Source organism: Microcaecilia unicolor, chromosome 3, assembly GCF_901765095.1.
Source record: "Microcaecilia unicolor chromosome 3, aMicUni1.1, whole genome shotgun sequence".
NCBI lineage: Eukaryota > Metazoa > Chordata > Amphibia > Gymnophiona > Siphonopidae > Microcaecilia > Microcaecilia unicolor.
The window spans coordinates 2505681-2526842 of NC_044033.1; the positions used below are offsets into that span (position 1 = coordinate 2505681).

The window sequence follows — 21162 nt, forward strand, 5'->3', positions numbered from 1 at the left end:
TTTTTGGCTGGGCCTAAGAGCAGGCAGGCAGCTACATGTCAGCTGTGTACATGCATTTTTCTTTTCCCTGCACTCTTTCAGTATGGATGGGAATACAGACAGTTCACTTACTGAAGGATATTTCTCCATTGGGTGTATTTGGCAGACGGTCACATAAATTATCCTTTTATTGCTGCTTGTATACAGCTAAAGCATGCTGAACCTCAGCTCCCTTCTTTTTTCATCTGTTAGGGAAAGAGAAGATTATTGAAAACTACATATCCATTTTACATTTGGATATTCTTGTGCAGCTCCAATTCTCTACTGAATTGATATGTTATTGAGAGATATCACATATAGGTTAGAGTTTGTGTGTTTTTTTTTTTCTCTCTCTCTGTTGAGGTGGATAGTGGGAATAGCCTACAGAGTTGACTTTCAACATCTCATAGATGAAGATTGACTAATTTCCTCTAATTCAGCTTTCTTCTTGTCCCATAATTAAACAAAAAGAAAAGGATATTAACAAGAGTTCTAAATATACATTGCAAGAGAGAGCCTCCTATTGGAAATTTCTGTCTCACTTATCCTTGACTAGTTTAACGTAGAGGGCCAAGTGCTCACCAGAGACTCTGATTGATTTAGGTAGAGTGATGCATAGCTGTTTCTTCATTCCTTCTCTGAACTTAATACTCCTGCCATGAGTTCACGGTAGTCATAGAAGAACATATTCTAACAGGTATTTCTCCGAGGACAAGCAGGCTGCTTGTTCTCACGACTGGGTGACGTCCGCGGCAGCCCCCACCAACCGGAAATAAGCTTCGCGGGACGGTCGACACGCAGGGCACGCCCACCGCGCATGCGCGGCCGTCTTCCCGCCCGTGCGCGACCGCTCCCGCCAGTTACTTTTTTTCCGCGACTGAGAGAGTTGTGTTTTCCCCTCTCTCTCGTTTCAGCCGCCGGATTTTTTCGACCGCGTTTACGCGGATCGTCGCTTTTGGCCTGTTCGGCCTCTTCTTCTTCTTCTTTCTCTTTTATTAAAAAAAAAAAAAAAAAAAGAATTTTGCGCGTGTGGAGCACGCGCTCCTTCTTTTCCCTCGCTTTCTAGCGGGGACGCCTCGTTGCGGCCTAGTGGCCGCTCGGTCGGTTTCAGTTTTCGTGGTGTGATTTTAGCCACCATTGCCGACTTTGTCTTCGCCGACGCGATTTTTCCGTCGATGTCCTCGAAGGTCCCGAGTGGATTTAAAAAGTGTGGTCGCTGCGGCCGGCCGATCTCGCAGACCGACACCCACGCTTGGTGCCTCCAGTGCCTCGGGCCGGAGCACAATCTCAAGTCGTGCGTTTTGTGTCTCGGTCTCCGGAAACGGACTCAGGTTGCGAGGCAAGTTCTGCGGGACCGTCTTTTTGGAACTTGCGCCGGCCCCTCGACGTCGACCTCGACGGCATCGGTATCGAAGACCGGTTCTTCGGTACCGGTATCGATGCCCGAGACATCGGCACCGATGGCAGCGACCCCAGGAGAACAGGTCCCGTCGGCCCGCCGGTCCGCCGGCGAGAGTGGGGTAGAGAGACCGCGTGGGCAGTCGGCCCCGGTCACTCCCTCAACTCGTGAGCCACGGGACCGAACCCTGTCGGACCCGGTACCCCGAGACCGAGGGGGATCGACCTCCTCCTCCTCCATGCCCTCCGGCACCGGTGACGTGCACCGGAAAAAAGACAAGAAGCGCCGTCACCGGGAGCCCTCGGTGCACCCTGAAGAGGAGTCGACGCCGAAGCGTCATCGCAGAGAGGAGAGATCTCCGTCGGTGGTGGAGGTACCGACGCGTCGGGGTTCCGGCACCTCGGTGCCGTCTCCTGGCCCCCAGCAGCTTCCGGCACCGACACCCTTACCGGCCCCACCGCCTTTCCCGGCAGCGGGCCTGGACGAGTGCCTCAGAGCCATCCTTCCGGGGATCCTGGAAGGGCTGATGCGCCAGGCTGTGCCGGCGCCGGGGGTGCTTGCGCCCTCGGCGCCGATGACTGTGGCGCCGGCGAGCTCTAGCCCGGCGCCGGGGCAGTCGACACCGCCGCCGCTTGCGGTGCCGGTCTCGACAGCCACGCAGGTGGAGTCCCCGTCGACGTCGATGGAGGGAGCTCCGTCCCCGCCGGCGCGGGAGTCCACCGCTCGACGACACCGAGACCTCGGTGCCTCGACGTCGAGCCGGGCCCGGTACCGGACGCAGCTACATGAGCTAATGTCCGATACCGAGGATGAGGACTCGTGGGGGGAAGAGGAGGACCCGAGATATTTCTCCTCAGAGGAGTCTACGGGCCTTCCCTCGGACCCCACGCCGTCACCGGAGAGGAAGCTCTCACCTCCTGAGAGTCTCTCCTTTGCCTCCTTTGTGCGGGATATGTCTATAAGCATTCCCTTTCCCGTGGTCTCTGTGGAAGAGCCGAGGGCCGAGATGCTCGAGGTCCTCGACTATCCATCACCACCTAGAGAGTCCTCCACGGTACCGCTGCACAATGTCCTGAAGGAGACGCTGCTCCGGAACTGGGTGCGACCACTAACTAATCCCACCATTCCCAAGAAAGCAGAGTCCCAGTACAGGATCCACTCTGACCCAGAGCTCATGCGGCCCCAGTTGCCCCATGACTCAGCGGTCGTGGATTCTGCTCTCAAGAGGGCACGGAGTTCGAGGGATACCGCCTCGGCGCCCCCGGGGCGGGAGTCTCGCACTCTGGACTCATTTGGGAGGAAGGCCTACCAATCCTCCATGCTCGTGACCCGCATCCAATCTTACCTGCTCTATATGAGCATCCACATGCGGACCAATGTGCAACAGCTGGCGGACCTGGTCGATAAGCTCCCGCCGGAGCAGTCCAGGCCTTATCAGGAGGTGGTCAGGCAGCTGAAGGCGTGCAGAAAGTTCCTGTCCAGGGGGATTTTTGACACCTGTGACGTGGCATCTCGTGCTGCGGCCCAAGGTATAGTGATGCGCAGGCTCTCATGGCTGCGTGCCTCTGACCTGGACAACCGCACCCAGCAGAGACTGGCTGACGTCCCTTGCCGGGGGGATAACATTTTCGGTGAGAAGGTCGAGCAGATGGTGGACCAACTGCATCAGCGGGAAACCGCTCTCGACAAGCTCTCCCACCGGGCGCCTTCAGCACCCGCCCCCACGGGTGGGCGTTTTTCCCGGGCACGGCAGGCTGCACCCTATTCTTTTGCAAAGCGTAGGTACAACCAGCCGGCCCGAAGGCCTCGCCAGGCACAGGGACAGCCCCAGCGCGCTCGTTCTCGTCAACAGCGTGCGCCTAAGCAGCCCCCTGCGCCTCCACAGCAAAAGCCGGGGACGGGCTTTTGACTGGATCCACGGGAACATAGCCGCCCTACAAGTGTCCGTACCGGACGATCTGCCGGTCGGAGGGAGGTTAAAATTTTTTCACCAAAGGTGGCCTCTCATAACCTCCGACCAGTGGGTTCTCCAAATAGTGCGGTGCGGATACGCCCTGAATTTGGCCTCCCTGCCTCCAAATTGTCCTTCGGGAGCTCAGTCTTTCAGCTCCCTTCACAAGCAGGTACTTGCAGAGGAACTCTCCGCCCTTCTCAGCGCCAATGCGGTCGAGCCCGTACCACCCGGGCAGGAAGGGCAGGGATTCTATTCCAGGTACTTCCTTGTGGAAAAGAAAACAGGGGGGATGCGTCCCATCCTAGACCTGAGAGGCCTGAACAAATTCCTGGTCAAAGAAAAGTTCAGGATGCTTTCCTTGGGCACCCTTCTGCCAATGATTCAGAAAAACGATTGGCTATGTTCCCTGGATTTAAAGGACGCATACACTCACATCCCGATACTGCCAGCTCACAGACAGTATCTCAGATTCCGCCTGGGCGCACGGCACTTTCAGTATTGTGTGCTGCCCTTTGGGCTCGCCTCTGCCCCACGAGTGTTTACAAAGTGCCTCGTGGTGGTGGCGGCGTATCTACGCAAGCTGGGAGTGCACGTGTTCCCATATCTCGACGATTGGCTGGTCAAGAGCACCTCGGAGGCAGGAGCCCTCCGGTCCATGCAGTGCACTATTCAACTTCTGGAGCTGCTGGGGTTTGTGATAAATTACCCAAAGTCCCATCTCCAGCCTACTCAGTCTCTGGAATTCATAGGAGCGCTGCTGAATACCCAGACGGCTCAGGCCTACCTTCCCGAAGCGAGGGCTACCAATCTCTTGGCCCTGGCTTCGCAGACCAGAGCGTCTCAGCAGGTCACAGCTCGGCAGATGTTGAGACTTCTGGGTCATATGGCCTCCACAGTTCATGTGACTCCCATGGCTCGTCTTCACATGAGATCTGCTCAATGGACCCTAGCTTCCCAGTGGTTTCAAGCCACCGGGAATCTAGAAGATGTCATCCGCCTCTCCACCAGTTGCCGCACTTCACTGCTCTGGTGGACCATCCGGACCAATTTGACCCTGGGACGTCCATTCCAAATTCCGCAGCCCACGAAAGTGCTGACGACGGATGCATCTCGCCTGGGGTGGGGAGCCCATGTCGATGGGCTCCACACTCAGGGTCTGTGGTCCCTCCAGGAAAAGGATCTGCAGATCAACCTCCTGGAGCTCCGAGCGATCTGGAACGCACTGAAGGCTTTCAGAGATCGGCTGTCCTGTCAAATTATCCAAATTCGGACAGACAATCAGGTTGCAATGTATTACGTCAACAAGCAGGGGGGCACCGGATCTCGCCCCCTGTGCCAGGAGGCCGTCGGGATGTGGCGTTGGGCGTGTCGGTTCGGCATGCTCCTCCAAGCCACGTACCTGGCAGGCGTAAACAACAGTCTGGCCGACAGACTGAGCAGAGTCATGCAACCGCACGAGTGGTCGCTCCATGCCAGAGTGGTACGCAAGATCTTCCGAGCGTGGGGCACCCCCTCGGTGGACCTTTTCGCCTCTCAGACCAACCACAAGCTGCCTCTGTTCTGTTCCAGACTTCAGGCACACGGCAGGCTAGCGTCGGATGCCTTTCTCCTCCATTGGGGGACCGGCCTCCTGTATGCTTATCCTCCCATACCTTTGGTGGGGAAGACCTTACTGAAGCTCAAGCAAGACCGCGGCACCATGATTCTGATCGCGCCCTTTTGGCCCCGCCAGATCTGGTTCCCTCTTCTTCTGGAGTTGTCCTCCGAAGAACCGTGGAGATTGGAGTGTTTTCCGACTCTCATTTCGCAGAACGACGGGGCGTTGCTGCACCCCAACCTCCAGTCTCTGGCTCTCACGGCCTGGATGTTGAGGGCGTAGACTTCACTGCGTTGGGTCTGTCTGAGGGTGTCTCCCGGGTCTTGCTTGCCTCTAGGAAGGATTCCACTAAAAAGAGTTACTTTTTCAAGTGGAGGAGGTTTGTCGTGTGGTGTGAGAGCAAGGCCCTAGAACCTCGTTCTTGCCCTGCACAGAACCTGCTTGAATACCTTCTGCACTTATCAGAGTCTGGCCTCAAGACCAACTCAGTAAGGAATCACCTTAGTGCGATTAGTGCTTACCATTATCGTGTGGAAGGAAAAGCCATCTCTGGAGAGCCTTTAGTCGTTCGATTCATGAGAGGCTTGCTTTTGTCAAAGCCCCCTATCAAGCCTCCTGTTCTGTCATGGGATCTCAACGTCGTCCTCACCCAGCTGATGAAACCTCCTTTTGAGCCACTGAATACCTGCCATCTGAAGTACTTGACCTGGAAGGTCATTTTCTTGGTGGCAGTTACTTCAGCTCGTAGGGTCAGTGAGCTTCAAGCCCTAGTAGCTCATGCTCCATATACCAAATTTCATCACAACAGAGTAGTGCTCCGCACCCACCCAAAGTTCCTGCCGAAGGTGGTGTCGGAGTTCCATCTTAACCAGTCAATTGTCTTGCCAACATTCTTCCCCAGGCCGCATACCCGCCCTGCTGAACGTCAGTTGCACACATTGGACTGCAAGAGAGCATTGGCCTTCTACTTGGAGCGGACACAGCCCCACAGACAGTCCGCCCAATTGTTTGTTTCTTTCGACCCTAACAGGCTAGGGGTCGCTGTCGGGAAACGCACCATCTCCAATTGGCTAGCAGATTGCATTTCCTTCACTTACGCCCAGGCTGGGCTGACTCTTGAGGGTCATGTCACGGCTCATAGTGTTAGAGCCATGGCAGCGTCAGTGGCCCACTTGAAGTCAGCCACTATTGAAGAGATTTGCAAGGCTGCGACGTGGTCATCTGTCCACACATTCACATCACATTACTGCCTCCAGCAGGATACCCGACGCGACAGTCGGTTCGGGCAGTCGGTGCTGCAGAATCTGTTTGGGGTGTAAATCCAACTCCACCCTCCAGGACCCGAATTTATTCTGGTCAGGCTGCACTCTCAGTTAGTTGTTCTTCGTAGGTCAATTTCTGTTGTTTCCTCGCCGTTGCGAGGTTCAATTGACCTGGGTTCTTGTTTTGAGTGAGCCTGAGAGCTAGGGATACCCCAGTCGTGAGAACAAGCAGCCTGCTTGTCCTCGGAGAAAGGGTATGATACATACCTGTAGCAGTTGTTCTCCGAGGACAGCAGGCTGATTGTTCTCACCTTCCCTCCCTCCTCCCCTTTGGAGTTGTGTATTGCATATTTTTTGCTAGTCATTCAACTGGCGGGAGCGGTCGCGCACGGGCGGGAAGACGGCCGCGCATGCGCGGTGGGCGTGCCCTGCGTGTCGACCGTCCCGCGAAGCTTATTTCCGGTTGGTGGGGGCTGCCGCGGACGTCACCCAGTCGTGAGAACAATCAGCCTGCTGTCCTCGGAGAACAACTGCTACAGGTATGTATCATACCCTTTTCATGTACCACCTGATGTCAGGACTGGTTTGCTATATCATTCATGTTCTGGACTGGTCTGGTATGGACGCTAAGGAAGGAGAAATTGTATTACCTGATAATTTTCTTTTCTTTAGTCCTACCAGACCAGTCCAGAAACCCTCTCTAGTTGAATATAGCTGAGCTTGATTTCATTCTGTTTCTTGTAATTTCACAATTTAAAGTATTTGTTTTTGCTCGATCCAAGATGGTGCTGTGAGGACAGACATACCTGACAGTGCTCTGTTCCTTTGTGTGCAGTGGTCTGGTCGGTCTTGTTTTCAATCGGAACGGGAAAGAGGGGAGCTAAAATCTGTGAGCTTCCCCCAGCTCCCTCCTCCATACCTCCAATGAGACAAGCAACTTTGGAGCATTTTCGAGTGCTGCCAAGCTCCTCCCTTGTTACCTCCTCACCTCTGCCCGAGGTGGAGCTTTGGGCAGCAGTTTGAGCAGGGCATCTTTGAGCCCTGTGGAACATGCGGCTCCCCCACAACCAGAAAGTAGTTTCGTAGTTGGAGCACACACGGCAACAGTGCCCCAGTCGGGAGAATCCTGTTGTTCTAGGTGGAACGCCTACTGTGACTACAGCTTCAACTTTGAGTTTAGAATACCTGCATGCTAATAGGATCCTTGGTGAAGGTACTGTTAGCATTTTGACTCAAGTTGCTAGCCGAACTACTTCTGATTCAAGTCGGGCTTTGGTGAGGCCAGCTGTAGTGACTTTTTGGGCTGCCATTGGTAATATGCTAACTTCTCTGTTGGACATCACTAGACAAAATACTAAAGATTTAATCTCTGTTTCTGATGCAGTTTTGATGCAGGCTTGAGCGACATGCCAATTAGCCCTTGAAGTTAGCTTTCTTAAATCTAAAATACAGAGAGTGGAAAGTTTGGAAGTAGCCTCAATTAAGGAAAAGAATTTTGTTGCAAGGCGATTGGAATTTCTGGAGAATCAATCTAAAAGGCTTAATTTGAGACTCCTGAACTTTCCAAGGGGCACCTCTGACCCAGTTGGAAACTTGTGTGTCAGTAGTGGATAATAATGCCCTATGGGACATACATAATGGATGAATGCGATACTTGGCCTGAAGTATGAAAATGAGCTCCATTATTGGCCATTCAAAATACTGAGCATTCCAGGTCTGCATGGCACCCTTGAGGGGCAAATCACACAGAATTACTTTGTATCTCTATATCCATCAGCTGGTCAGTGGACATAACCCACATGTTCTGTACTAATCTGGTAGGAATGAAGGAAAGAAAACGATCAGATAAGACATACTTTCTCCTCCTTATATTTATTATTCTCCCCTTCATACTCTTTCCTGGGCACATGCACCTTTTGCCAATGTTTCCTAGCACAGGTGTATGTGTGAGGAAAAAGCAATGTTGCTCACCTGTAACAGATGTTTTCCATAGCTGATAAGGCACACCAAGTGGGTGATATCAGAGTTTGGCATCAGGAGACAACTGATGCCCCAGAGCTCAGAATTTACTTACAAGTTCTGAGTGTGCTTGGCCCTTTCTACGCATTGCAGTCTGAGCCGCTCAACAAACAAATCTCAAAGGGGTGAGGGATTGCGTGCCTGATCTATCCTGCTGTCTATGGAAAAAGATGTTGTAGGTAATAAACATTACTTTTTCTGTTGACAAGCAGGATTGAGTTAGGCATACAAGTGGGTGACTCCCAAGCTTAGGGCTGTTCTGGAACAAATTATCGTAGTTCTTTGAGTAGCCTGCACAATTGAGTGCAAGAGTTGTGAGGTGATAGGTTATTTATTTTCTTTTCATTTTATTTATTAGGATTTATTTACCATCTTGAAGGAATTCACTCAAGGTGGCTGAGGGGAGACATGATAGAGGTATATAAAATAATGAGTGGAGTGGAACAGGTGGATGTGAAGCGTCTGTTCACGCTTTCCAAAAATACTAGGACTAGGGGGCATGCGATGAAACTACAGTGTAGTAAATTTAAAACAAATCGGAGAAAATTTTTCTTCACCCAACGTATAATTAAACTCAAATTCGTTGCCGGAGAAAGTGGTGAAAGCGGTTAGCTTAGCAGAGTTTAAAAAGGGGTTGGAAGGTTTCCTAAAGGACAAGTCCATAAACCGCTACTAAATGGACTTGGGAAAAATCCACAATTCCAGGAATAACATGTATAGAATGTTTGTACGTTTGGGAAGCTTGCCAGGTGCCCTTGGCCTGGATTGGCCGCTGTCATGGACAGGATGCTGGGCTCGATGGACCCTTGGTCTTTTCCCAGTATGGCATTACTTATGTACTTATGTAATAAGAATAAGTAAAACATGAGCAATAGACAATTACAACAGTAAAAATATTCAAATAACAATATAAAGTATGGCATAGTATACTACTTACAATGTCAACATAATACGTAATAGAATATTTTAATTGATAGGGTAGAGTATAAGCAAAGATGGAACATATTAGATAGGTAAGAGAGTAGGAGGAGATAGAAAGTAAGGTGACTAATTTAAAGAAAGGTGCACATGAGGTCAGAGAGATGGTTGAATATTATCTCAGCTAGGGTAGGAGAGGATAAACATGTCCTACTGCAATATGTGCAGCCGATGTCACTCGTGTGTTTGAGTGAGACTAACAAGTTAGTTACTTCCATTATAGGCTTGGTAGAAGAGCCAAGCTTTCACCTGCTTCCTGAAGTAGAGATAGTCTTGTGTTAAGTGCAGCCTTTCAGGGCGTGCATTCCAGAGTGTGGGGGTTACTCTGGAGAAGACTCGCTTGCGGTTACCGCATTGTGTAGTGTCCCTGGGAGAGGATGTGTAGTCCTTAGGAGGACCTTAGTGTCCTTGGAGATGTGTAGAGGATCACACTATTCTTCAGGTACTTAGGGCCATTTCATCTACGGGCCTTGAAGATCAGATGTAAATTTAGCCCTGTATTGTACTGGTAGCCAATGAAGTTTTTGCAAAAATGGTGTGATGTGGTCACGTCACTTGCAACCTATTAAATTTCCTGCAAGCCCTTTGCAGTCACAGAAGAGAGGGTAAAAACAGCATACAAGCATAAACAGAAAAAAAGCAACACTGGGCCTTCAGGATAGAGATAACGGTCATCCTTTAATCTGAAAATGACCCAACTCGGGCCTCGGGGGGTCAGAATGGTTCTTATGTGTATAATATGGAATAATGGAAATGAACCACGAAGTTAGGACATATTGCCCACTACGTTGTGATTGTCCTATTAATCAAACAGAATGGCGGTTTTTTTCACAGACGGCGTGGATACGTGGAAAGCCCTCCTATGGGAGGTGGTGGAGATGAAAACGATAATGGAATTCAAACATGCGTGGGATAAACATAAAGGAATCCTGTTTAGAAGGAATGGATCTACGGAATCTTAGTGGAGATTGGGTGGCGACGCCGGTAATTGGGAAGCGAAACCGGTGCTGGGCAGACTTCTATGGTCTGTGCCCTGATTGTGACTGAATAGATAGGGATGGGCTGGAGTGTAAATTCTAAGGGGCTTCAATATTAGCTTCATAACTTTTAGTACAAGAACAGTACTGTGCAGACTTCTACGGTCTGTGCCCTGAGAATGGCAAGGACAAATCAAACTCTGGTATACATATAAAGTATTGCATACCATGTAAAATGAGTTTATTTTGTTGGGCAGACTGGATGGAACGTACAGATCTTTATCTGCCGTCATTTACTATGTTACTATGTAACATGTAGACAAACATGGTTTAATGGGACAGTGTCAGCATGGGTTCAGCAGAGGGAAGTTTTGCCTCACCAGTTTGCTTCATTTCTTTGAAGGCATGAGTAAACATGTGGATAAAGGTGAGCTGGATGATGTAGTATATGTAGATTTTCACAAAGGTTTTGATAAAGTTCCTCATGAGAGACTCCTGAGAAAATTAAAAGAGTAATGGGATAGGAGGCAAGGCTCTGGTGTGAATTAGGAATTGTTTTTTGGACAGAAATGGCCATTTCTCTCAATGGAGGAGAGTGAACAGTGGCGTGCTGCAGGGATTTGTACTGGGACCGGTTCTATTTAACATATTTATAAATGATATGGAAATTGGAACGACGAGTGAGGTAATCAAATTTGCAGATGATACAAACCTATTCAAGGTTGTTAAAACACGTGTGGACTGTGCAATATTGCAGGAAGACCTTAGGAAATTGGAAGACTGGGCATCCAAATGGCAGATGAAATTTAATGTGGACAAATGCAAGGTGATGCAAATTCGAAAGAATAATTCGAATCATAGTTACCTGATGCTAGGGTCCACCTTGGGAGTCAGCGCTCAAGAAAAAGATCTGGCTGTCGTCGTAGATAATATGCTGAAATCTTCTGCTCAGTGTGCGGCGGCGGCGGCCAAAAAAATCAAACAGGATGCTAGGAATTATTAGGAAAGGGATGGTGAATAGGACCAAAAATACTATAATGCCTTTGTATCGCTCCATGGTGCGTCCACACCTTGAGTATTGCGTTCAGTTCTGGTCGCCTTATCTGAACAACTATATAGTGGAATTAGAAAAGATTCAAAGAAGAGCAACTAAAATAATAAAGGGGATGAAACTCCTCTCGTATGAGGAAAGACTAAAGAGGTTAGGGCTCTTCAGCTTGGAAATGAGACTGATGAGGGGAGATATGATAGAGGTCTACAAAATCCTGAGTGGTGTAGAACGAGTAGATCAATTTTTTACTCATTCCAAAAGTACAAACACTAGGGGACACTCAAGGAAGTTACATGGAAATACTTTTAAAACAAATAGGAGGAAATATTTTTTCACTCAACAAATAGTTAAGCTCTGGAACTCTTTGCTGGAGGAGGTAGTAACAGTGGTTGGCATATCTGGGTTTAAAAAAAGGTTTGGAGAAATTCCTAGCAGAAAAGTCCATAGTCTGCTATTGACAGACATGGGAAGCAGCTGCTTGCCCTGGGTTTTGTAGTATGGAGTATTGCCACGATTTGGGTTTCTGCCAGGTACTTGTGACCTGGCTTGGCCACTGTTTGGAAAACAGCATACTGGGCTAGATGGACTATTGGTCTGACCCAGTATGGCTACTCTTATGTTCTAGGGGTGTAGGAAAGTCAGGTTCAGTGGGTATGAGAAGCTGCACATCATCCGCGTAGATTTAGAACTGAGTGTCCATTGACTGAATCAGCTCAGCTAGTGGCTTGAGGTAGATATTGAACAGAATAGGTGATACCCCACAGGTCAGTACCCATGGTGGCGATGAGTTGCTGCCAGACATTATGAATTGTTACCTGTCTGATAGATGGGAGCTGAACCATGCAAGTACTGTTCCATTGATAGCTGTTTCTGCCAGTCATGCTAGCATGATATCATGATCCACCGTGTCAAAGGCTGTTGAGAAATCTAGCAGTACTAACACTGACGCAAATCCCCTGTCTCAATTTCTGTGATGGTCATCTAGTAGGGATATGAGGACCGTTTCTGTTCCATAACCGGGTCTGAATCCAGATCGACATGGATCTAGCGCGTTTCTCTCTTTTAACCAATCATTGAGTTGAACACAGACTGTTTGTTCTATAAATTTCCCTAGAAGTGGATACTGACCGGTAACTTCATTCTGGTCAAAGTGGTTTTTCTTAAGCAAAGGGTGAACCACTGGCCTTTTTAATGTTATTGGTAGTTGCCCATTAGAAAGAGATGAGTTCACTATTTTTGTGGCACCCTCTATGAGGTCCATGCTTGCCTGCTGCACTATCTTTGAGGGAGCAGGTAGTTGGTTGAAGGTGTCTTAGGATTTTGTCAAGGCTCTCCTCTGTCATTGGGTTAAAAGTGTCCCATCTGTCTCTGTCAGGAGGGGCGAGTTTGTGCACTCCTTGTTAACTGATTGGAGACTAGGAGGGATTGTCTGCAATTCGTGGTGGAGACTTTTAATTTTGTTGGCAAAGTATGTAGCAAAATCATTGCAGTTCAGTTTAGACTGGGCAGACTGGTTCTGTTGTGGGGTTTGCAGTAAACTGTTTACTATACTGAACAACTGCTTGGTTGAATTGGCAGCCTGTGCAATGCATTAAGAGAAATATTGTTTTTTGGTTGTTGTTAAGGCTTGGTGGTACTTTGTTCTGTGCTTCCTACAGTTTAGCCTGTCTTCATCCAGATGAGATTTACGCCATCGCTTTTCCAGTTTCTGGCCTTCGCGTTTAAGGATCCGAAGTTCTAGGAAAACCCAGTTGAGCGTTTGTTGTTGGGTCATAAGACCTTTTTTAGTGATACTGTTTCTCTAAGGTCTTGGCTAAGTGTGTATTCCAAATGTCAACCTGTTATGACATGTAGTTGTATTTTTATCTGCATGTGGATAGTTCAAGACCTCTAGGAAATTGTCAATGGTCAGCTTTTTTTTTTGTCTCTGATCTCCTTCTAAACTCTGGGAGGTGCCTTTTGTTTCAGGTGGTCACATAGGGAAAATTTAATTAGAAACGGTCTGACCATGATAGGGGTGTTATTTCAACACTGTTATCCCAGAATTCTGGGATGTCAACCCCTTTGTAGAATACCTGGTGTAGTATGTGACCCTTTTCATGGTTTGGAGAATTGACCACCTTTGTGAATCCTAGTGCTGTCATTGTTAGTCAGCACTGCTTAACTGAAGGCACTGTCCTGCACTGAAGCCTGACCAAACAATAGTGTACAGTGAAAGTATGAAGAGAAGACCAGGCAGCTGCCTTACAGATCAAAGATATAGCAACTGTGGTTGCTGTAACTCTGATCTGATGAGACTTGATCATGGAGTTGAGAGGTGTATAGATCTTGTTGATAGCAGAAGTATATACAAGATAGCAACCAATTTGCTAGGGTTCATTTTGTAACTGGCCTATTTGGATTAAATGAAACTAACTGTTGAGTTTACTTTCTCAATTATGCAGTTTTAGTAAGTAGTAGATAAGAGCCTGTTTAGAGTTCAGGCTATGAAAGGCTTTCTGTTGAGGGCTTGAATGAAGCTTCAGACAGAGGGTTGGAAGGACAACTTTGTGGTAATAGAACTGGGTATATGGCTCATAAGTTCATAAACACCAAATTAGAGCTTGTGGAGTATCACAATGTATCAGTATATGATAAACTAACTCAAGATATCTTAACTAATTATCTTAATTGTGATGTGCTGCTCTGTTTAGTTCTGAAGGAGGAAAAACCTCAAATGTTAATGGGATACTCCGTTGTTGATGTATTATCCAACCTAAGGGACAACGGAGTAGCCCATTAACATTTGAGGCTTTTCCTCCTTTAGAACTAAACAGAGCAGCACATCACGATTAAGATAATTAGTTGGATATCTTGAGTTAGTTTATCATAACTTCATAAGTCAGGCACATTCTGACAGAAAAGGAATGATAATAAAACTCTGTGAAACCACAAGAACAAACATGGATTATGGGAGAGCTGTGCTTTGTGTCCATTCTGCTGAGTGAAAAAAGCAAAACTGAGGAGACTGTCACGTTCGGGAGAGCTACACATTCCTGGAAGTCTTCACTAAGTTCTGAGCTTTTGGAGAGCAGCTCTTTTCCCAGCGGAGTTGGATGATGTTACTCACTTGTGTGTTTATCTCAGTCTTGCTTGTGAATGGAAAGTTATTATATGTCTTGTGCTCCTGTGCAGCATTCGGTGATCTTTTCATTGTGTGTTGTGATGGATTTATTTTTTATTCATTGAAATTCTACCTTTTCAAGTGGATTAGTTTCTCTCCCCAGGTGTTCCTTCATAGTTGTGTGTATGTATATCTATTGCTAATTTTTGTCCCCATGTCTGTCCCCCTTCTAGATGCTCCTCTGCAGTACAAAATGGCCTCCTCATTCTGAGCATGCTGATTAATAATCACAGGACCCTGGCAGAGCAGTTTGTCAGCTGTGACATCCACTCTCTTTTGGAGAACTGCTGTGATAGCTCCAACTCCCAACACAAGATGCTTGCTCTGATTGTTAAGAATCGCCTCTCTGAGCACAAGCTACCAGTTGATTCGGAGAAGACGGGCACTGATGTTTCTGGTGAGAGTTGCATGCTACCTTCTGGTTTGTTTTTTCTCTGAGCACATGTTCAGAGAAGATGATCCCCAGAGTATAGCAAAAACAGTAATACTGCGATTAGACTACGGAGGATGAACCTTTTCCTTCATGGGGAAAGCCACAGCTTGTCCCTGAGACCAGCAGCCTGAATCTTGCTATTATTTGGGATTCTGTCACATACATGTGACCTGAATTAGCCACTGCTGGAAGAGAGATACTGGTCTAGGTGGACCATTGTTCTGACCCAGTATGGCTATTCTTATGTTCTTAGCATTAATTGGGTCATCATCTAAGATATCATTTAGATGCCTTGAAATTTCTACTGGGTCATAAGCCATCAAGATGATAAGAAGTGCAAGGTAATTGAAATCCCAAATTGAATTTCTTGAAGTTTATATTAGTCTAAATCAGTGTTTCCCATCCTGTAGCCTTTGGATTTCTGATGGTTTGTGTCCATCTCGGGGAGTCCACAGAAAGCATTTCTTTTCCCTTCCCTATTGGTTTTCAGTTATCTGTTGTTTCTTTTCCAGTTTCTATTATTATTCTATGCAGTTCTCTTCCTTTTGTGCCTGTGTCTTATGTTTTAGGGTGTTACTTATTTGCTTTTTTATTGCTTTTTACTAGCATTGTTCACCACTATGATGTTTGGTTTCTAATAGTGGTCTACCAAACCCCAGATAAATGGACTGATCATAAGGCTGCATTCTATATGGACACAAACAGCAGCAGTGACATTAACGGCAGCCTCTCAGAGGCCAGAAGGAGCAACAGAGACAGAAAGATCTAGGCAGTGAGGGCTGGAAGTAGACGTAGTGAATAGATAGTCCCTGCTCAAGAAGACTTACAATCTCTTATGGTTTTTGTGTACAGCACTGTGTACATCTAGTAGTACTATAAAAGTGGTGAGGAGTAGTGGCAGAAGGGTCAAAGCAGTTGGCGAGGACTGGAAGTAGGAGTAGTGGCAGAGGGGTCAAAGCAGTTGGCGAGGGCTGGGAGTAGTAGTAGTGACAGAGGCAGAAAGGTCAAAGCAGTTGGCGAGGGCCAGAAGTAGGATTAGTGGTAGAAGGGTCAAAGCGGTTGGTGAGGGCTGCAAGTTGGAGTAGTGGCAGAGGCAGAAAGGTCAAAGTAGTTGGCGAGGGCTGGGAGTAGTGGTAGTGACCGATGCAGAAGGGTCAAAGCAGTTGGCAAAGGCTGGGAGTTGTGGCAGAAGAGTCAAAGCAGTTGGCAGTGGCTGGGAGTAGGAGTTGTGGCAGAAGCTGAAGGGTCAAAGCAGTTGGCAAGGGCTGGGAATAGTGATAGTGGCAGAGGCAGAAGGGTCAAAGCAGTTGGCGGTGGGTGGGAGTAAGTGTAGTTGTAGTGGCAGAGGCAGAAGGGTCAAAGCAGTTGGCGATGGGTGGGAGTAAGTGTAGTTGTAGTGGCAGAGGCAGAAGGGTCAAAGCAGGTGGTGAGGGCTGGGAGTAGGAGTTGTGGCAGAAGCTGAAGGGTCAAAGCAGTTGGCAAGGGCTGGGAATAGTGATAGTGGCAGAGGCAGAAGGGTCAAAGCAGTTGGCGATGGGTGGGAGTAAGTGTAGTTGTAGTGGCAGAGGCAGAAGGGTCAAAGCAGTTGGCGATGGGTGGGAGTAAGTGTAGTTGTAGTGGCAGAGGCAGAAGGGTCAAAGCAGGTGGTGAGGGCTGGGAGTAGGATTAGTGGTAATGGCAGAAGAGTCAAAGTAGTTGATGAGGACTGGCAGCAATGGGATTAGTAATGTCAGCAGTAGGATTAGCAGAAGCAGCAGTGGTGATGGTGAGATTAGCACGTGGTTGAAAACCATCTATGACCAAATCAGCAGTGCAGCAGCAATATAATGAAAGAATTGTATTGTTGGTGAAGTTGGGCTTTTGATTGAGAGAGAGAGTGGTAGATTGCTGGGGAACGAACCAGAGAGAAAAAGAGTCTATTAAGGCATGTTGAAAGAGAGAAAGAGAAGATAAGTGAGGTTTTGGGTGGGGTGGGGGGGGGGGGGGTAAGAGAAGAGAAAAAATAATGGGAACAGATGAATGGAGATAGACTGAGGTTATAAACAAATGATTGGAGAAGTTTGAGGCAAGAGAGAGGGGGACTGGTGGGGACAGGCTTGGAGAGAGAGTGAGAAGAACAAGTCGGGATAAGCTTGGAGGTGGGGAATGAGGAGGGCTGGTGGAGATTGGTTAGAATGAAGGGAGTGAGCCTGAGGGACAGGCAGGGGAAGAAGGAGAAATAAGAAATGGATTTGGGAGAGCAAAAGGGGCTAGTGAGGACAAGTTGATGAAAGAGAGTGGAAATAAAGTGGTGGGGATGGACTGGTAGACCCTAAGTTTTTGAAGGTTATCAAGGGATCTGCACAGCCAAAAAAGATTGAGAACTGCTGCTTTCAATAAGTAGGTTTCTAAGGTAGTCTGTTTTTTCCGTACTATTGTGAATATAATACAAATACCCTTTTGTACAGACCAGATAGAGAACTATAGACTAGTGTTTCCCAAGCCCAGTCCTGGAGTACCCCTTGCCAGTCAGGTTTTCAGGATATCCACAATGAATATGCATGAACTTGATTTGCATAAACTGCCTCCATTATATGCAAATCTCTTTCATGCATATTCATTGTGGATATCATGAAAACCTGAGTGGCAAGGCGTACTTCAGGATGGGACTTGGGAAACCTTCTATAGACTTCCAGAACCATCAGGATCGACTCCATTTATTCAGCCAGTTGATCCTGTTCGTTTAGTAATGGAAGGCTGTGACTTGGGAGGCAAATTTCTTTGAGTGATGTCCATTCTAGCTGTTCTGGTGAGAAGGAAGGAAGAACACACAGGAATCTGTCAAGAACTTGTCCTTTAATGTGGTCTTGGCAGCTATATTTTCAGCTAGGTGCACTTTGAAGCTTCAGCTTGTAGGAAATCTTATTTAGCATTCTTCACGGATTCCATGATGGTTCATCTGGTTCCCTCCTTTCTAGCTAAGGTTTTCTCACACTTTCATGTCAATCAGGTCATCTCTCTGCTGACCTCTGTAAGAGATATAACTCCAAATACTCTTCACTGAGTTAGTGTATCACTTCCTGGATCACAAAACCACAATATGTTTACAACAATACCATACACTATAGTGAATATAGATATAAATGTAATGGTGAAATCACTCAGTGTGTCACCATGCGCACAAGCAACGCATCACGGATGCGGAACAGAGCTTTCGGCTACTTCTGTTAACAACGGTGACTGTGTTTACACATTACCGTAATCTCTTATGTGAACAAATAATAAATTGTGTACACATTGTTCATGTGGATTTTTGTGTCCATAAAGAAATACAACATGCTGAACTTAATGTGCCCAAAATACAATCACATAAATTAAAAAAAAAACAACTCTTTAAATCATTCTATAACTTAGCTTTGATGTTTGTCTGCATGGAAAGCAGCTCTACGGGAGACAAATCAATGCGGGTATCCTGAAAACCCCAACTGGCTGGATGCGCCCCGAGGACTGGATTGAAAACCCCTGATCTACAGGCTGCTTTGAAGTTAATGGGCATAATTTGCATCCTTTGCTCTGTTTTCTCATTGAACACGCCTGGCGTTCTTTCACTGTTATTGAAACGTCTCTATCGGGATTACCTAAAGATCCTGTTTCAATAGTATCCTTCAAGGATACTCCACACCAAACCATGCACTCCTGGGCGACTGTCAGCCCTAACCTCTTAAGACTTTCCTGGTATGAGAGGTTTTCCTTCCCCTTCCTGGCTTGATCTCTGTTTCAGGAATCACCTCTTCCTGTCTCCAAATCATTCACAGATTGCCTACCTGGTGCTGGTTGGTGACCGTTGGAGCCAGTCTAGAGCACAGCAGTTTTTGGTGCTCTGCTTCTTTATTGCTGTCAGTGCACTAGGAATGCAATGTTAGGTAACACTTGCTTTGGAGGAAGGAGAGGAATGGGAGTACGGGTTTCCAAAGCATTGGATCTATGGCAGTCGCCTCAATTGACTCTTCTCCCTTCCTCCTCCAGATGGAGCAGTAGTCCTGGATTGATAAATACGGCTTGTCCAAGGAGAATGAGTTGTATATAGGACACTCCTTTCTTACCTCTAAAAGAGAAGAGACTAGAAAAAGCAAGCCCTTTTGGCAAAGGAAAAACACTTTAGAGTTCAGTTTTTCTCTTTTATAATAATTCTAAAATTTATTAGGATAAATAAATGGTTACAATAAAAATTCTTTTATCCCAGTATTACAGAAAATTGAATTCTTATTTATATCAGTCCAAATTTCAGTATAAGGAAAATAAAATCTCTCTCTCTCTGTTTTTCCTTTGGAAGCTGTCAGATTCTGACGTAGTACAAAAGGTACCCAGGCTGAATACTGAAGCTTAATTTTGTCCAATCACTTAATGCCTTTTATTTTCTCTCTTATCTGGTATTCTTCAACTTTGACCTCTAAGGTCTCCTTCACATAATTCTGCTTCTTTGGTATTTTCCTCAAATATTCATCATTTGCTCTTTGTAACCTTTTTTATCCCTCATTGTGGTCCTTCACTGAAAATGGCTCTGTGTTAATTCGGAGTCTGTTTGAAACAACCAAACAGACACTTGTTAAAGTTTATGGCCTATTACTAGGGCTAAGCAAGCCTGTCTATGGTCTGTGAGAAAACCAAGACACAAGCTAGCTAATTGCCCATCTAGTTAAAAAAAGGAATGTTATACAAAGCTGACTGATCTGAAAAACCAAACAGCTCTATACAGAGTGTATTGGGCCTTACATGTAGAGTGAATCTCTCTGTCTCTTGTGTGCATCAGGCCTTGGGGTCAATATCTATGTCTCTCTCATGTATGCATATCATATCTCGGGTGCTGAGCGTCTTTCTGTTTTGTTTTAGATATCAGTTTTTGCTTTGACTTGAAGGACGTAGATGTGCTGAAGTTGGTGAGCAGTCTGAAGGAGACCAGTCTATCCAAGGAGATCATTCTGGCCCTAGAGCGCTGCATATGTGAGGAGTCTGCCCTCCTGGATAGTGAGAGCTCCAATCTGATGAAAGACCGAGACACCTTTCAGATGCTTCTAAGAAATCTGGAACAATTGCGGATGGAGAAGGCTGTTCAGTTGGGAATCTTGAGGTATGGACTGTGACATTGTAGGGGAACATATTCGAAAAGGAGGGTCTAAAATGAGAGATGCTGATGAACTGAAAAGATGTGTTAAAGGGTAGTGCTGGGAGAAAGGGGCTAGAACAGAAGGGGTTTATATGGCCGTAACTAGTATTGGGAGGAATCCAGTGAACTGATCCTTGCCCTGCACATTTATGTTTAATAATTAAAGTTACATTGCAAAACAAAATTCAATAACAGCTTTTTAACAAATAAATTACCTGCTTCATGCATCATTTCCAAAACCTCCCCTTCCCATCCTTATCCCATCCTGCCTCTGGCTCCCCCATAATGAAATGAGAATACATTTGAACAGTCAAAAATTTAAAAGACAACTTTGAGCCACTGAGGTGAGAGTTACCCAAAGGGGTTCCCATATCTCTTGAAACTCGCGTGCTAGGGCTGCTGTCTAAAGTCGTAAACCCTTGCCTCTCTAAGCGCATCTGTACTATAAGAAATGACCACCACTGCTGTAAGGTATGGCCTGTAATATTCAACCAATTCAGTAAGATGACTTTAATCCCAAACATCAATGCGTTTTGAAGAAATCTCTTGAAGCCTGCAGGAATAGGATCAGAGCAAACGTAGCGGCCAAATAATATAAGTGGGTGAACGGTAACTTCAGCTCCAATAGGCTGTCATTGTTTGCAATACATTGTCCCAGAAACGTACAATTATAAGGCAGTTCCATTGACCCAAAGTTGCTTGTGAACCTCCACATTTGGCGCAAACCGCACTTTCAGTGAAGGTGGATTCGTATGCATGATATGGAGACATATGAAGTCTCAAAGCAAATTTGTATTGCAACGTGTGGATTTTTTGAAAATAACTTTGAAGATCTGTTGGTAACTTGTAATGAAGATCTGCAGACCAATGTTGTGTTAATTGTGCATAATCAGAAGTAGTGTCTTTGACATGTTGATGATTTATTAGGATTTATTTACCACCTTTTTGAAGGAATTCACTCAAGGCACTGTACAGTAAGAATAGATCAAACATGAGCAATAGGAAATGATAGCAGTAAAAATATTCAAAAGCAATACAAAGTATGGCATGGTATACCAATAAACAAGTGTTTTTAAGATCAATCTATCCAGTTTTTGGTGTTCCGTGGTCAAACATCCCACTTTCTCCTATATGGTTTACTACTTACAATATCAACACAATACGTAAT

At 46.6% G+C, this 21162-nt stretch overlaps 1 protein-coding gene across 1 annotated transcript in view; it reads left to right on the forward strand.

Annotated features, from left to right (window-relative positions):
* CUL9 (cullin 9) overlaps positions 1-21162 on the forward strand; it is a 308998-nt gene that overhangs the window by 77793 nt on the left and 210043 nt on the right. The window contains exons 11-12 of the mRNA XM_030195702.1: positions 14592-14815; positions 19721-19958. Of these exons, the coding sequence (XP_030051562.1) occupies positions 14592-14815; positions 19721-19958 (462 nt within the window). The remainder of the gene's footprint in view (positions 1-14591; positions 14816-19720; positions 19959-21162) is intronic.